Source organism: Tuber melanosporum (genome assembly GCF_000151645.1).
Source record: "Tuber melanosporum whole genome shotgun sequence assembly, scaffold_6, strain Mel28".
NCBI classification, from domain to species: Eukaryota; Fungi; Ascomycota; class Pezizomycetes; order Pezizales; family Tuberaceae; genus Tuber; species Tuber melanosporum.
In genome coordinates this window covers 1,367,233-1,386,218 of record NW_003299106.1, presented here as the reverse complement: position 1 = coordinate 1,386,218, position 18,986 = coordinate 1,367,233, and the positions used below count along the sequence as shown (strand labels likewise).

General features: G+C 39.9%; 1 protein-coding gene; it reads right to left on the bottom strand.

Annotated features, from left to right (window-relative positions):
• Window positions 1-15,066: 15,066 nt before the first annotated feature.
• On the bottom strand, window positions 15,067-18,870 carry GSTUM_00009705001 (uncharacterized protein; the record flags this gene model as incomplete). XM_002840862.2 has 7 exons in its annotated part: window positions 18,511-18,870; window positions 18,377-18,436; window positions 17,376-18,302; window positions 16,742-17,318; window positions 15,855-16,690; window positions 15,614-15,797; window positions 15,067-15,566 (listed from the first exon to the last, which is right to left on the bottom strand). The coding sequence occupies exons 1-7, from the start codon at window positions 18,520-18,522 to the stop codon at window positions 15,067-15,069; spliced, it is 3,096 nt and encodes a 1,031-aa protein (XP_002840908.1). The 5' UTR covers window positions 18,523-18,870.
• Window positions 18,871-18,986: the final 116 nt, after the last annotated feature.

The following is an 18,986-nucleotide window of genomic DNA, read 5'->3' as shown; positions in this document are numbered from 1 at the left end:
AAGAGTTGGAAGGAGAAGATGCCAGGAAGGCATAGGCCGCAAGGACATGGTCCAAGGAGGGAGGGGCCCAAAATTCCTCGGCAGACATGGAACCGGATGTCAGGAGCCTACACAGGCAGATCTGGGGACTCCGAGAACAACTGGGCCAAGCCGAGGCCAGAATTTCGGCAAACGACAAAATGATCGCGGAGCTTAGACAGCTGAACGACAATCAGTGGCACAGGATCGAGATGGCGAATCTGACTCTGGAATCGGTAAGGGTCAGATGGAGGATGGCAGATGAAAAGTTCCACAAGCTGAGAAGGACGATGCGCTCGGCAGGACAGGAACTATTGAAACTGGCAGAAAAAGCCAGATGGGACTCAGGCGTAGGAGGAGGGGAGCTAATATCACGAACGTGGCTTAGCGAGGAAAGGGTTTTTACGTGACACATGGTTATGAGTCACAGGTATGTTATTGTTTCACGCATATGACCTATTCGGGTTATATGATTAGTTATGTGTGGGATTTGTGATGCTTTCGCACATGGCTCAAGTATAAGTCATGGGATATGCGCCTGACGAGTATGCCTTATGAGTGTGCCTTACAGGCAAGCCTTGCGCATATGATTTATGTTTGACACATGACCTCATTATGATGTCATAGGTTTCGTGCATATGACTCAGTCGAGTCATATGACTTGTTTATTGCATTGTGATTGCTTTATGAGTTTCGCACATGACCTCGCTATGAGGTCATGGGTTTTGAGCATGTGATCACTTAGGTCACATGACTAAAGGCGGGACGAACACTATATAAGGAGGCCGATGAGGCCGAGGAAGATAGGTTCTTCACGCTTTGTTCTGAGTACTTTTCCTACTTATTACTTTAATGAATATAAAATACCTTTACGATTTTTATCTTTATTACAACGTTATCGTTAAGCCAAGAAAGGCGCTTTATGAAGAAGAGTTAGAGAAAGCTTACGATAGGCGTTCCCGGTAGAAGACAAGGGTCTTGTACTATCGGTAACGTAGGCAAAGGCTTAGAGCTATCGCAAGACAAAGATAAGAAGAAGACAGGAAGAGAAGTATCATTCCCCGGTGCCAAGCACTAACTATTCAAAGAGGGATCATTACATATAAGCTGGTTTTACAATTCTATTTTATTTTACTGAATTTACTTCGCTCTTAGTAGCCATAAATGAAATGAGCAAACTCAAGCCTTCCTAGACAATCTCTGTCTGCAGAAATGAATCTTGATTGGCCTAGACAATTCTGAAGTCTATCAGATTGTCTCCACCTAACAACAAAGTACCTTTCCTGATTCTGTATGTAATAATCTTTAGTCTTAATAAATGCAAATACTGTTTGAGCCTGAATTTTTTCACACAACTTTGTACTCATGTAAATAAAATTTTCACTATTGGAGGATGTACTTTTACCTTCTAACTTGCAGTCTCTGATTTATAGAGCCAAATAGATATCTTTCTGAAACTTTAATATAATTGACAAGTGTTCCAATAGTCTCTTCTAAATTTACAAAGTAGTTAACTTATATGTTAGATACCTATACATAATGCAGGCTTGATGGACATACTGCTAACACTTTTATATCTACTACCTATTAGGTCTTCTGAGTTTGAGCAGCTTCTTCTTAGTCTGCCTCATTTCCTAGAGAATTACTTCTGCGAGTGGAGGGATACTGTTTCCAGAACTAACCAATATACAGTGGCTATCAGATAGGTATTGTTATGTTATCTGTCCCCTATAGCCTTTGGAGTACTGTAGCAGTAGTTACAGATTATCACGACAAAAATGACCTGTTACTTTCCACACATAGTTAGGAAACCTAACTTTGAAGCCTAATAACTTAATGCACCTACGACAGATTACTTTAATTCTACTTCCTAGAAGTACCTTAAGGTCCCCGCATATATCTATTACATAAAATAAGCTTTTCAGAAAAGGACAATCATGTAACCAAACATGCTAAGACAAGCACATTGTGCCAAGACAATATGTCAGCACTGTAACATTAACTCTGAAATTCACATTTCAATGTATCATAACATAATTATTATGGAATATATAATATGTTCATTGAAGTCAACCATTACATACTTTGAAAGACTACTCACAAATTCTAATTCTATGGAGCTAAAGAGAGGGCCTGACAGAAATTGATATTTAATTTCTAGCAATTCTGGTTTCTGACTATCCAAGTCAACAATATTACTCTTTAGACAATATAAACTTGATTTTTACATTACAATCTACAGAAAGGGCATTATTAAACTTGCTATTATACATAGTAATAAGATACCTATAAAATCCAATTCCATACAGTTAAGGTAATGAATCAAGTGAATATAATATTTAATCTCTAGTCATTTCTAACTATTAAAGCTGACAATATTACCATTTAACTACTTATCCTGTACAACTAACTTATCCTGTACAACTTACTTATTCTTTATACTAGAATTTTATTATGATAATCAACCAAAGTTAGATATAGTATTTAGATATAGTTAATATTTCCTTAGAAAATAAGGTCTTTACTGTTAGCTATGTATATGTAGTAATATTTTCCAACATCCTAATTTCTACAAACTTAAAGTTTTGTTAAGTAATAATATACGAAATAGTATTACAAAAGTAATAAGTCTTTTCAGAAATCCTATATTTTCATTAAAAGTCATAAATAACTTTGTGATAGGAGACACTCTGATAACACAAATGACTTATACCAGTAAAACAATTATTACTAGCTGTCTGTGTAATTTAATACTATAATATTTTGACTTCTTAATTCATGATCTAAGATCCTGGGTGGTAACACATGGGTACTTACTAGTATTCTATAAACATTTTCTCTGGTCAGATAGACAGCAGTGATATATATAGTGTTATGAAGTAGGCTTCATTGAATAGATATTATAGGTATGGGATGCAATATTTCAAAAACTTATAAAGGATGTGTGAGACTTAGAATGGTGCTGGAGAGAGGTATTGGCAATTCTGGTAAATGAGGGTCTGTGTGCAGTTACCCTACTGAAGAGTCTGTACACTTTCCATATACCTAATAGTAGGTCAAATATCATAGGACATTTTTGTTGCAATAATCTACAATGATACCTATCATAATATTTGAAGTAGCTGTTGAATAATACAGATAACTAATATCTATCTGAAGTTAGCAGTATATTAGTTAATTCTAAAAACACAATCTCTTTAAAATAGCTACTTATAACAGAGGAGCATATTGAGAAAGCAGCTCAGATTTGAATATTATAATAGACAGAAGGTATAGGAAGTTCTAGTATACAGTTTTCTAAGTTTTATTATACATAGCTGTTCAACATATATACTAATCACTTTATAATCAAACTCAGAAAAGTCTAGTAAAATAATATTTAATAAGGTTAGAGTTTTTAAAAAAAAGTCTATTTAACTTAATAAATAATAAATAGCATAAAAGAAGGTACTATTAGATAGTAGACAACTCTAAAGTGAGTTAAGATTTGTTAAGGCCAACTTGAAAAATCCCTTATTATAGAAGAAAACTTGTCCAAAAAGGCTTGTAATATTATAACTTACTAGTATTACTTAAGAGCACAAAAGATTTTTAAGAATTATAGTAAATATTTATTATAACTTATTATATTAATAAGATCTCTTCTCTATTACTTGTTAAGTCACATAGTTAAAGAAATACTTCAATATTTATATACTATATTTGAGTATTAAAAGACAATATCTATCAACTTTACTAACTATATAACTACTAACTAAATCAATAGATTCATACCTGTTTAAACACAGTTTGATATAGAGAACATTTTCCCTGTCAAGTACAGAGATTTACCAAAGTACTTTATTTATTTAAAAGTATATACCACATTTCTAATAAGTAGTTTTCAATTTCTTTATCAAATAGTCTTGGTCTAATTATGCCAATTGTATATGAATACTACACTAATTATCCTTTCTGAATATGGAGGTACCAGCTAGATTATCAGACCATAGTTCAGTAGGTATTAGTAATATGACAGCATTCTATTTGGTAGTTAAGTTAATGCTTAAACTAATATCTTTCAAGAGAATCTTATCAGAGTATCTACAAGTATATTACTATTTAAGTTCTTATACTAACCTTTCCAGCAAGTAGACTTTCTAATAATTCTACTTTATTATAGCAATTAATGCAGACATATATTGATTATTCTGATAATAATGCTGTCTCATTATATTTATAATATTGTATAAAATCTTTCCTTATCTTGAAGACACTTTCAATTTGCTTAAACATAATGCTCCATAATCTCATACACTTTTTACCATTTTCCTCTTAATATCTTTCTAGATGTCACTAAAGGTCCTCTTTCATATATCCTGTAAACAGCTTTTAGTCTGTCAGATAGTACCAATATATACAGTATTATAAGTAAGCTTCCAATTCTTTAAATTTAGTATCAAAATAAAATTGTTTAAAGCATGGCAAACAACTTTTAGGCCTCACATTTGGGCTAAAAGGGGATGTTGAAATAATATTTTCTCAGTATATACTTAGGAGGTCTATGTACAGCCACTCGTCATAAGTGTTCATAATCTGAAACCTGTCTAATTAGCAATAGTGCCATACCATGGTGGGGTACTGTGGTAGGGTTGCAACCGGTAATTGTGCACATGAATGATCAACCATAGTGAACAATCAACTATAGTGAACAATCAACCATAGTGAACAATCAATCAATTGATCAACCACAATATACCATAATAAATTGTATAATAGAAATAGAAATAATACTAGCTAGTACTTTGTATATCCTCTCCTTGCCTCCAAAACTGTAGCTACCCTATCTGGTATTAATTTCCACAACTTTTCAAAAAACTCCTCAGGAATTGTCTCCCAAACCAGTGGTAATACATGTACAAGCCTCCTCTTCACAGCTTCTTTCCATCCTGGGGTATCTCCAATTCTTAGATATTGCTGGTGTAATTGCTTTTTAAGCTCAACCTATACATGCACAATAGGATTCAAATCAGGAGAATATAGAGGATGCTCCTCAACCTGAATACAATTTCTCTCAAGCCAATCTATGACACTATATGCCTTATAAACAGGAGCATTATCCTGCTAAAAAAGAATATCTTCAAGTTGTATACCCAAGAAAACCATTTAATGAATAACAGAAAAAAGATGTTTTCTTAAAAGTCTAACATACCCGATCTTATTGATATTTTGAGTAATAGGAACCAAAGGACTTTTACTTTTACTCCAAAAGTGCCCCTAAACCATGAGTGAAATTTCCTTATCCTTCTCTTTTGGATGAATACACTCAGCCAGCTACTTCTCTCCAGACTCTCTGAAAGCCCATTGTTGCCTTGAATTTTTGAATTTCTCCATACTGTATTTATCACTCCAGATAACTCTTTTAAAAATCTCAGTAATCCAATCTTTATGAGCAGTTGCCCATTTCCATCTCTTAGCAACATGCTCAGGTTTGAGTCTGGATCTTGATTTAACTAGACATTTTTTTATATTGGCTTCTATGAGTACTCTATCTACTATTGCAAATTAGTTAACTGAAATCATATCCTAACACTCAGCCTGATAGTAGTTATGATGTTACGGGCTCTCAGTATAGTACAAAACTCCGAGTTTTTTTTTGTTACCTGTAGAAAGTGATATGTCAGGCTCCAATTTATCCTAGAAGTCCACTCTTATCATTTTTCGATTTGACTTAGCTGCTTGAAGAATTGTGTGATACTGTCACTGGGTAAGGAGGTAAGAGTGACCAGGATGAGGAATATTATCCAGTAATTGCCGTTCACTTGCTTGAGCAGAGAAGCCTTTAATTGTTGTCCAAGGCTGGCCAATAATTTGAGCCACTAGGGTGATGTTACAATAACAATAGAAAAAGGCAATAATCATGCCTTTTTCAATATTGGTCATTTCTCTTCAGGAGGTCTTTGGAGGAGGCTTATTTTTTGCAGCAGGTTTGGCATATCTGGATCGGTAAACCATGATTAAATTATAGAACAGGAAGTTTTGGTAGAGGGGTTGAGTTGAACCGGCACCACGATTACTGGTTGCAATCTGGCTTTTTTGTTTTTTTAGTGAGGCTGCTGACTAAGCTTTCACAAACACTTATGACAAGTGGCTGTACTTTTAAATTCTAATATGCATAACAGGTAGTACATTATTTTATGATAAATAATTTAATAAATTAAGTTCAAAGTAGTATAAAAGTTTTCAGAGCTGAAAGATATTCATACTTATTATACTATTGAATACTTGAGTATAAAAAATAGAAAAAAATGAAGATAAAGAAATGTCTCATTTATTTAATATATTCTAAGACTAGCTAAAATACAAAGGCTATGTCAGTACATACAATGTAGACCCAAAATCTCTACTTCTATCTAGGCCCTAGTAGTCAGATTAAAAACTGTTAAACTAGAAAGATAAATACCAGTAACCAGATATTATACCTGATTCTTAGATCCTATGGCTTGAAGGTGAAGGGGTCTTACCTAAAGTCACTAGTATCTAACCAGCAATTCTTGTAAAAAACATTTCCAAGCAGCAGCCTGCAGTGTAAACAACCTGAAAACTACATCCAAGCTATTCAAACTAAGGAAACCCTCTAAAACCAACAGATAATACTTCTCAAGTATATACAGAAAGAAAACTCTAAATAAAAGTAATCTCCTAAACTCAAAGACTAAAGTACAAAACTATAAGCTTAGGTAACTGGATTCATATAGTTACAGAAATTAATCAATAACCAACATCGACCGTCTCCACTACACCTCCAGTGTCCAAAACCTATTTCCCATTTAGGAAAATTCCAATACTACAGAATCACTCACCACATCTCACATCTGGTCCATTCCCCAGAGATGGGATCAGGCCACCACTTTTCATTCTCCTATCCTGTTGGGACTTTTCTTTTACTTTTCCTCCTGAGGTCTACCCTCTTAAGGTCCTCCCTCCTTCCTCCCAACATCTCATGATGTTGGCTTTCTTTGCTACCACACTTTTGCTTTAGCCTCACTTAGCATCAGCACCATTGGGTTTTCAGCTTTTCCCTTTAATAGACGGCTGAGAATATGGTTTGTAGTATACAATTACAATGGATTCTCCTGCTTTTCCTAGCCATTGCTCTAGTCTCCTCAATAGGCTATCATCGATTTTGCCACCCTCTTTTTCTCTCCCCCCTACAGGTGGTGGTATCCTATCCACTAAGTGGTGCTATCCCTCTGGAAACAAGAGACTATATGAGAGATGCAGTAATATACGTGGAGGCATTGAGAAATAAAGGAGGACACCTAGTTAAGATACAAACACATTTCCGATAGTATTTTCAGTGTTTAGATCTACTCCTCCTCCCTTCTCTCTTCAGTTCAATCGGCTGGTACCCCACTACCATCCTACTTTCTACCCCCAGCTGGTACCCACTCAACTACTATATGCCATCTTTCCCTCCTGTCTGACACTCTACTATTGGCTAGCATCCTATTGACCTTCTTTTCTTTCTGCTAGGCCTTACACTCTTCATCCCAGCACCCCTTGGAGGATGGCCTGAGTTCCTTTACATCTCCATATACTTGGGGCCTTGTTTTGGAGGAAGTTATCTCCTTACTTCCTGGTTCCCTCTCACGCCTGCTACCAGACTATATGTCTATGGATATATTTATCCAACTTAGTGCTCAGAATTAGCTATTGGATTTCTGGGGCTATATGAATCTAGTCACCTAAGCCATGAGGTTTTAGACTGAAGTCTCTAGGTTTTAGGGTTTCCTTAGTTTGGGGGTTTTTCTTTTAGGTACCGTGAGGAGTGTCATCTGTTGGGTCAGAGGATTTTCTTGATTTTGGTTACTTAGATGTGATTTTCTGACAGTGTGTACTATGGGTTACTGCTAAGTGGAGTTTTTTCTACTTACTTACTTCAGTTTAAGGGTTTTTCTTCACGCTGCCAGGACCAAGACAGGGGTGGAGGTTTAGGTCTACATAGCACTAGTTGACATGATCCATGTGCCTTAAAAATAAATAAAACTGGATATAAAAAAAAAAAAAATCTGTCAATAACAAATCCTGAGCACTTAATAAGGTTGTACCTATGGGAATATAGTCCAGCAACAGGGGCAAGGAAAAGCTAAAAAGTAAGGAGACAACTGTTTCCAAGAATAAGAAGCAGAAGTATGGTAGTATTATACCAGCTAACTATAACTATGGAGAGGAGAGAGGAGGGGTTGACCCAAATACTGAAGCAACTATTGAAAACATATTTGTATCTTAACTAGGTGTCTCCTGATATCCCCAATGTACTCAGGTATTTTCTTAAATCACTCATGTAGTTTTATATTCTTGGAGAAATACCATTACTTGATAGATGAGACACCACTACCTGTCAGTAGTAAAGAAGAGAATGGCACCAAGATTAACTGTAGCCTATTGAGGAAATTAAAACAACTCCTAATTTCTTTAGAGAGAGGTGGAGAAGAAATTTATTACAATTACATACTGCTAACTGTATTCCCAGCTATTTGGTGTAGCGAAACAGTGAAAACTCAACTATGCTAATATTATGTGAGATTGGAGCAAAAGTAGAGCCTGAGTTGAGATAAAAACCAATACTATGAGATATTGGAAGAAGCAGGAAGAGGATCACAAGAGGGTAGATCTCAAGAGAAAAGTTAAGAACAGTTTCCTAATATGATAGGAAGATGAAAAGTAATGGTATAATCCACCAACTAGGAGAATCAGATACAAAAAGTAGTGAGAAAATTCCGTAATATTCAAGTCTTCCTAAATAGGAAATAGATTTCAATCATCAGACATGTAGTGGAAACAGAGGATGTATAAAATAGTGAAATATTTTCATTATATAATAAATAGTTGTAGTTTATAAGTACTCAAAATGGAGATTTAAATATTAAAGTACCCGTAAGACTTAACAGATATCATCAAGTAATGGAGAAGAGATCTTAATAATATAGTAAGTTCTTACACAAATCTTTATTCATTTACCATATTTCTTTCCCTCCAAGTTCTTAGCAGTTATAAATGAAAGTAATATTCTCAACTCTTTCCAAATAAAACTCCTTTCACATTAAAGTTTCTGGCCTCAGTCTTTTAATATTGATTATAGGTTGGATTCTACCAAACAGATAGTCTGATATCTACTCTATATTTACAATTTTTCTAACTTAATTTTTCTTCTTTTTATCTAAGCAGTTAGTTTTAGAATAAAATACTACAACTCTTATAATTTGATACCTTTTTTACTCAATTTTTAGAACTTCAAGTTTATTGCCTGAGAGTTAAACTATCATAATATTATAATAAAATTAAAACTATTAGGAGAGCTCTACATATATTACTAGCTAGTTAGCTAATTCCTGTACTTCCTAGCTGTAGTATTGTGCAAACTAAAGAGAAGTAACTACTTAATAAAATGTATTTAAAAATCTGCCTGTTGATGTCTACTCTTCCAAGTTCAGAATATGGTATACTTTAAATATATCTTTCTGCCTATCATACTCAATAATTTTGTAATAAAATCAACTGATTAGATATCAAATAATACCTAGTATAGAATAAGTAACAAGATATTGAGTAATACTTAAAATCAAATATAAAATACACTCATTTCTTGTCTCACCAGCCTTGTTTGCTTCCATAATAATAGTTTTCCTTTCAAAAGAGAATTCCAGTGGTCACACAATCGATAATCTAACAATCTTGTTAACACTTGCCTATTTTTATAATAACAATTATAGGCATTTTAACACTTCTTATACCATAGCTCAGCCGTTTTCAAGCCAAACCTCAGGCCGCTCGCTCTCCATCGATTTTTCCCTGCATTTAACCAAATCCAACTTTCCACAGCCAAGAAAAAGAAAAAGAAAAGAAGAAGAAAAAAAACTCTCCTGTGGGTATCCAACCCCCCCTCCCCCACCCTTCCCCACCATCACCATCACCACCATCACCATCACCATCATCGTCATCATCATCCCGCCTTTCGGTAAAGGTACGGTAAATTATCTCTTGTATATCCGCTGTATCTTATGACAAGCGAATTGCTCTGCTCAGCTCTCCGTTGTTGACAGACGGACGGGGCAGACTGACTGAAAGGCAGCCGCTCGCTCGGAACTGCACGCACGTACAGCATAACAACCAGGGATCATTAATTTTGCGAGTTTCTACTTTACCGTTACTGCACCGTCCAAACGCACGCACACGCGCACACGCACACATCTTCCGACCCCCCTCCCCCATTCCCCCATTGATGAATTTTCATAGCTTTCTTTTCGGGATTCAGGATCGCAAGGGCGTTTTTTTCCCCTCTCTCTCAACCCCCAAATAAAAAAAATAAAACATAAAAAGTGAAAGGCAGGATAAAAAACAAAATAAAAACGTTACAAAATTGTTGTTTATTGGTCACGTTCTATTCGGAGCGACTTTTTTTCTTCTTTACTTTTTCTTTTTCCCTATTTTTTTTCTCTCTCTCTTCCCAACATTTGTGCGCACCACATCAGATTGGTACACGCATTGTGCAAGTGTTGTGTGAGTTACTGTATGTTACTGGGGAAGGAAGAGAAAACAGGAAAAGAATCACTTAGGTCACGATTTCTCACTCGTCAGGACCCCCCCTACCGCTTATTCTTTGCGCCCTCTTACCTTATCCCTCCCGGTCCCCTTTCGGCTAGTCCACATTCGGTTGCAGATCCCCTTGCGCTTAGGTGGTTTTTCTTCCACAGAGATCAAAGCCTCATTCTTCGATTCTCGATCTCGTTCGTTTCACCACTCACAAAACACATCCGTTGGAAAAGAGGGTTCTGATTGTGACCAACCCATCACGAGACCCCTTGGCGGCAAGCTGAGAAGAACATGGAAAATTAGTACCCACTGTTCCCCCCCGAGAGAGGGGGGGGGGTTGTCAAATTCCCCCTCTCTCTCCGGCCTTTTAGTCTAAGAACTTCCCCCTCGAGATTTGTTTTTTGCTTTCCCCCTGTGTGCACAGACTCGCGAACCCCTCATGGCCAACTCGAAAGACCAGATCCTGAAGCGTTTAGGCATATCCGAAGGCGTATACTCTCAAATTCGTGTCAGTAAAAAACATTTTTTTTCCTTGCCGGCATCCCTCTTCCAGCATGAGAATGAAAAGAAAAAAGAAAACATCCATCACCAAATCTCTGCCCTCTCTTCTCGAGATCAAAATGTTGCGGTAAAGGGTTCGGACTGATTTGAGTGATGGGTTGTTTCGTTTAGGAATTTTTGCGAAAGAACGTTGATTGGACGGCATTTGCTGGCGGCTACGAGGGGTTCACCGCACTGCCCGAAGAAAACCTGGCCAACTTGAAAGACGCCCTTATTAAAAAATTTCCAATTCTCGCCGGTAAAGATGAGGAGATTTTGTGGATTATCAAGAGACGATATAGGAACCACCAAACCATCAAAAAGCGTAAAGAGAAACGAGACAAAAAAAGCAGCCCTTGTTGCCATTCTCTTTCACATTCCAGAAGTGACGCATTCCCTTTTCGTGCCATCTCTATTCGTATCCTTTTCTTCGATAATAAATGATAAAGCGAAAAGAACTAATGTTAGGTGGTGTCTGTTGATTGTAGGCCGCGCTAGTAGTAACGGTGACCGAAAGTTGGGCCAAGAAAATATCTGCTCATTGGGGGTGAACGAATCGGGGACCATTCATCACGTCGAACCTCACCTCGATAAGGAACACCTGAGTGTTTTCAGCATCCAGTTTGTGCTGAACCCACTGAACCCGACATGATTTGTATCTTTAGACTAGTTTTTGTTTTTGGTAGGTTTTCCCCTTCCCTGCGTGCAAAAAAGCACCCACATTTTTTGTGAATGCGAGCACTAAATCCTCGGATCGGTTCAACAGGCCTTTGGGACTAGTTTATTTGATCGTCAAGACGGAGTATTTGGGAGTATCGGGGGGATCACGAAGTTAATGAAATCAATGATCTGCCATATCTATAGCGTGCATAGGTCGACAGTTCAGTTAGCTTTTTTCTAACCTGGTCATTATGCAGGTTACCCCTCCATCTCCCTACCGTTCATCTCGGGAAGGGAGAGAGGGGAATGGGATCAAGGAGGGAACTAAGCTTTATGAATCTTGAAATTTCTCCAAATTGAGTAACTGGCTGTTCTGATGTGTTGATGCACGACACATGGATGGCCCATATATAGATACTTGACCCCATGTAGCTACTTCATCTGCAGCCTTATGGAGTAGAACTGAAAGTTTGGCCAAATATAAACTATTTCTTATCCTCTTTTCAAAGAGGAGTTCGGAGCTATGGTCCGCATTGGTTTTTATGAGGGTACATGGTAATTGGATACAAGTGAGCCCAGGCACTATATATCAGCTGCAACCAGCCGGTAAAATCATGTACGTAAGTGGCTTTTTTGTTTTTTTCTCGAGGTGCCGGGCCAGTGGTTTGGGTTTCCGACGCAGTCCCTGAAGTTTGGCACTCGCACCACCATTATCTGCTGTCGTCCAGTCTCGTGGGTAAGGACGATAGCTGATTCCAGGCATAGCAAATCCATTGCCGGTTTTCAAAATTGGGTGCCACAATATGCCACGTAGTGCCAGGGGGATACCATGGACAACGCTGTCAGGTTGGAGAAAAAATCCATATAGTTGGTAGAACAACGAGTAGCAGTAAACAACTGAGAAACTGCAACCGGGCTTTCCATGTAGATGTTTCGAAGAGAAGGTGCCCTGTACGCTGGACTGGTCTATAGAGGCATATCAGGCATATCTATCTGGCGCTCCCGGGACCTCGCGGAAAAGTGCTTGCTGGCTTCCATGTAGTCGCAACATAATCGATGTGATCCCACAATTCCCAAATCCGTACCCAAATCCGGCTCCTTGGTCAGCTAGATACGAAAAACCTCTGTGGTTAGCACAGTTCACGTGTACACACGGCAAGGGGCATTAACGAGCAGAAATGAACGAACGTATCACGCCCAATGCCGGCAGTTTGCAAAAATAATGTAGGTACTATTGTGTTCTGCCGAAACCCCTGTCAAGGGATTAAAACAAGGTCGGAAAGGAGCTGCTATGTTGTCCGCTGGAAGGGGGGGGGGGAACGACGGCCTTTATATGCTCGTGGTCAAACCGTCGAACCATGATATCACGATACTTGTGCACGTGCGCTACATGTCACGTTCCAGCCCTCGGAACACGCACTCTTAATGCGGGACATTATGTTTCGGTGGGGCGCTAAAGGACAGAGCAGTCGCCACTCACATTCTGTTTCAATAAGGCGCTCAGGGAATCGTGTAGGAGCAGTCCCTGATAACTATTAGTGGTGGGGATCTCTCTGCATTGACTCAAGAGCATGTCACTTCCATCTCGGATGTAAAAGGAACATAAGTTTCGAACACTACCTTGCGCGAGTGATACTCCATGATCGATTTACAGTCTTGTGGCGACAGGTGGTGTCATATAGCGCAATACAGCACATACCCCGAGCACACAGATAAACTGATTCACCAAACATGCAACCTTACTACTGACCACTGGCCGACAGAATATCTGGCAGTGGTTGCTCGAGTTGAGGTTCGCGCTACCCCCCACCCCCTCCCCCTCATGTTTAACACTACCCAGTAGGGGGAATTGAACCTGCCCCCACAAAATAGACCAAAAGGCCGGACCCGGACTGCCCAATCAGCACTATACGGCGGAGCAATTGGTACTAGTAAAAAAGAAAACAGGACCCGGGGGAGTCTGAAAGGAACTTAGGAGTCTAGGCGACGGTATTCGCTCAGTATTTGCCTGAACAGACATTCCCACTATGGTTTGCGGAGATCCGGCACCTGCATGGCAGTCACTTTACTTCCGTCAGTTGCCTTTTTGTCCCGATTGACCCACTCAAACCCCAATTACACAAACTCCGAACCCCAACCCATACACCGAAAGGTCAAAACATAAAAACGCTGGAATACACCGTGAGATCTGTAAGTATGCAATGCTTGCTCCATTGCAAGTTCCATGCAACACAAGTGAAATGTAGGCGTAGTTAGTGGAATTCTTTTGCGTGAAAAAACGTGCTGAGAAACTCTTGATATGATGCCAAATGAGGAAGGAATTGGATATCATCCTAGAATCACGACAAGTAGAGCAGCAATACCCTGTTCGATGATGTCAGACTACCACTGGTAGAGCTCTCTTTTTTTTGTTGACATTCCTGATATCAATTTCCTCAGTCCCAGTGCCATACTCGAAACCCATATTTCTATTGGTTTATGGTATTGATGAGAAATCACTTGGAGTGTTGACATAGCGTGATTTACAAAACGTGCACGGCACTTCAAACTATTTGTGAAACCTGATTCTGAAATATCGTGTTCCTCGGAAAGTCAATTTGAGTCATAACAGACCAAAAAAAAGGTGTCTACTCTGCTGCACAGCCCAAGTTCAGTAATATTTTAACTGGTACCGGTACCTGTATTTACCCTCTATCTATCCACCCATCCATCCACCATCCACCAATCCCTACCCAGCTGGAAAGTCCCCAAGATAGAAACAGCTAACCAATCACCCAAACCCTCAGAATCAATGGGATAATAGACACAAAAGACCGAAACTAGGAAAAAAAAATTATAACAGGATCAAGCAACAGTTTTCTCAAAATCTATTCTGAACTTTGCAGACAAAAGAAATAAAAAAAAAAGCCGTTCTTTAGGATTAAATATAAGAAAAAGCGGACGGCGAAGAGAAGATCATAACCCTATTTTGTCCACTTTCACCAGAAGAAAAAAAGGAAAAAGAATAGCAGGTCTTGGGCACGCGTCTAGCTGTACCTAGAGAGTTTTGAGAACTATATAAAAGAAAGAAAAATAATCACAAGACACCAAAAAGACAGGGACAGAAATTTAACGAGTACGAAGAGAATTGAGAGTTAATTGGCGGAAAGATTCTCACACAAGGATTAATAATTAAGCAATCTAAAGACATCCGGTTGCCTTTAATCGCGAGGGAAAAGAGGAGTTGACTATCCGCCACTGATTCGTTGTATGAATTTCTACAATTTCCGCTCATTAGCAAATCAATTCCCCAGAATCGCACGTGCACTGAATGTCTACCTGAAAGTAACTCCTGAAGGGCTTGAACCCCATCTGTCTGAGCGCTACCAGGTACTCCTCGGCAGGGCCTTGGGGGAGGTTGACAGATGGAAAGTAAACAGTTCCTAAATACTGAATAAAGTTTTCCCCGAGCTTAGTGTAAAGAATATTCTGTAGGGCGGCGATCTCGCCAAGAACCATCTTTGCTTGAGCATCCTTTGGACGGAAGCCAGGCATCGCTGGAACCTCCCAGCAAAGGGATGAGAAACGCTTAATCATAAATGTGTCGAATCCAGGAAGTGGCTGTTCTTTCAAGTTGCCGTTCGTTTGTTCCTTCGCAGAGTCGGTAGCAGGCCCCCAGACAATTGACATTTTCCCCATCACAGAAAATGCGAGCTTAGATGTCGGGAGGTCATTGACCTCTTTGGCGAAATGCTGAACTGTCCCTATAAGCTGTTCAAAGATTGGTTGGTTGACTAAAAGCAAGTTAGCTAGTGAAGAAGACAAGCTCGTAGAGTATAACCTTCGCTGACGAGCACAAGACCGAGGTCATTGTTTAGAATAACAAGTAAAAAGTCAAGGTATTCTTTCCGCAGCTCTGCCGCTTGGATTTCATCGTCGGTTCCAGTTGCCTCTTGTCCCAGAGAACTAAATACCTTGTTTAACAGTGGGGTGAGCAGAGAATTCAGAATATCATAAAACTCCGACTATACCCAAAGTTAGCACCCCCAAAAAGCTATTGCAACAATATTTATGAAAAATACCTTAAATCCATGAACAATTTGTTTCAAAAGTCTCAGGAATACCAAAATCTCTTCAGCTGTTGAATCTTCTGCCAGGAGTCCCTCAAGCCACCTTGGCAATGTAGGCAAAGCCCTCGGTCCCAGAATTACTACCATCTTAGAGAAAGAACGCCTGGCGGCATCCCGGACATTTGGGCAGTTACGGAGAGACTCTAGGGACACTAAAATAATTTCTGAGGCATTTTCAAACTCCCGAACCACTAATTCGTTAGGTACAGAGGCGGAAACACCAGGGCCAGGAGTTCCGTCGGCATAGCCCTTAGCCAGGATACCTAAAGCCATCATGATGTGATGAACTTGCAACACACACCGGGCATCGCCTTGCTTTGCCGCCTCTAAGGTACTTTCCATGTTCCTAAATAACGGGGTCATGACTGTTGTCACAAAAAGCACTTGTTTCTCAAGTGCGACGGATTTTATGGATGAGAGGCAACCGACCGCCTCAAAGAGATGCAGCTGGCTCTCAAAGGTAGCATCCTCACCCTGTGCATCGTCTGATGACATCTCATTGTCTCCGGCATCTTGCGGCAATTCAGCCTTTATGACGAGAATATCGCTAATTGCCTCCAGCACCTCTTGGGCAACCCCACCGATGTGCTGGCGAAGAGTTTTGACAAATCGAAAAAAGAGGTACCATGACCTATTTCGGACGCGCACATGGCTGTCGTGCACACCCCCCACAAAATTCTCCAGAGCTTTTGGTATATAAGTGGTATGAACTTCAAAGAATGCCGCATATCTAACAACTGTTTCCATATATCGGAGCTTGATAGCCGGATGTGAAGACGCCACGATACCTATAAAAATGTTACTACCTCCGCCGGAAGGCTCAGATCTAAGAGTCCCACCAGAATTCATCATTTTGATCATTAGGCTGATTAGAGCCTCCGCCGCTAGCCCCTGTGGCCGCCCCTTATTGAACATGCCACCGCTCCTCATAGCCAATTCTCCAAAGAGAAACATCTCGTACATGGCTAAGTCAACCTCTCGCCAATCAGCAGCAGCAACTCCACCCTCCGCCACTCTATCAAATGTGGTACCGATAAGGCTGGATAATGTATTGATGTAAAGTTGTTCGTCAATGGCGGCAACAGTGTCCTGCAAAGTCTTCAATCGTTTTCGGAGTGCTTGGAACTCGGCCTCATCAGCTTCATCGTCGTCTTCACCTCCCCAAACTGAATCTTCATCATATTTCGCTTTTAAAACAATCGCATTAAGTATGGGTGATAGCATCAGACTATGAGCATGCGAAAGAGTCCCGGTAATACGCTTCTCCTTTCTAAGCAAACTAAGAAGGTCAAGCATAGAGGGGTAAACGGCATGCGAAACCTCGTCCCATTCGTCGCTAAAGAAGCGAAGGAGAAACGGAAAGAAAGGCTGGAAAAGCTCCTCAGCCCGTTGTTTAACCTGGATATCAAGAGAATCCTGCGGTAATGTTTAGGTCATGGATTAATAAACAAAAGCAATTACGGAACAACTTACATCATTCAATATTCTCAAGATATCAGTCGTCACATTATTGACTAGTCTGGCCACACCTTCGGCAAGTTCAAGGTCGTATGTTGGTTGCCCATGAGCTTGCAACGCAGGCGAATTGACCAAGGTCTCCACAATTTCCCCAAGCTTCAGAAAGACAATTAGTTCTAGTTTATCAGTGCCTTTCATCCTCTTTCCGACAATATCGGCCAAAGTCACTATAGCAGCGTCTCTTACTCTAGATTCGCCGAGTATAAAGTTATACAGCATTCCGAGTAAGACTTCATTGACAACCAACGATATGTCAATCCAGCTAACCCATCGACCGACAACTCTTAGACACATCTCTACAATGCCTTTATCACTCCCATTCCACTGGGCCAGAATTTCTTGCCAAGCCACCACTAGCTTTCTCACATCACGTTCACGAGCAACATCCTTGATTTGAGTGTTTCTCTGGGCCTCCTCCATAGTGTGTGGGACGAGGATATCCGCAACCTCTTCGTGCACACTAGCCACGATGCGCAAGAAGAACACTACGCCCAAGTAATTGTCTCGATTCCCCTGAGCATTAGCCTCACTAGAGGAAGAAGTCAGAGTAAGCATATCATCAAAGAAGCTTCCCCAGGTTGTCGTGTACATGGAGACAAAGAGAGATGTCAGAGTTTGTGTCAATTTGTTTTGAATTCCGGGGGAGTCAGGGGCGCCGGACCCTGTAAAGTATGACCGCCTGATATAATCCATCAGGGTCTCCCGAATGTAATTGAGGCTCTGGTCGTCGGTTTGATGGAACCGGCGCCGAACGGCAATATTCAGGACGTCAAGGCAAAAGTGGCGAACGATCTCGGTGGGTTTCGGATCCCGTGCAAACAAGGGGAGACAGACCTGCCAGGCATCCGATGACTGCTTTACCTGCTCTAGAAAGGTCATAGCCTACGGTTCTCAAATCAGCATCTTCTGCACATGAGCGAGCAGAGCTCCGAAATAATTCTATAGCCTATACAGACCTGTCTCTTGATTTGTGGGTCGGCACCAGGATTATACGCAATCTGAACGGCATTTTCCACCTATAAATACGGCAAACCGTTAGAAGTCCATGTGTTCTCAGAATTAAAAATGTATCCTAAAGTGTTGTACGTACCTGAGCGTCCATCTTCCCGTTGCTATGGCGGTAATATTTGTAGAAACTCTTAATAGAAATAACTAATGTGCTTGCTGGGTTGAAAAATTGCCCCACCTTCCGCTTTGCTTCAATAGCAAGCAGTCCGGCGGAGGTGAGTCAACAGCTCAAAAAGCCCCCCCGCAAAAAGATGCGATAAATTTGAACGTCGAAGGACAAACGAGTTGAAAGCTGGAGATTGAAAGAAAGAAAGGGAAAAAAAAGAAGGATCCAAGGTGGTGAGTGAAGAAATGACGAAAGAGTATCGAATTTTCTTTTTCCCAGTGTGTGCTTTCCGTTTTCGCTTAAACGCCTCTCGTGTGTTGACTCTGTGAAGAAACTACACTCAAGATTGGTAGCACAAAAGTTAAAAGAGGGTGGTGGTGGTGATAGAGGAAGGGCAGAAAAAAATAGTATGATAATATATAATGTTGGAGGGGGTCGATGTTGATCACTGA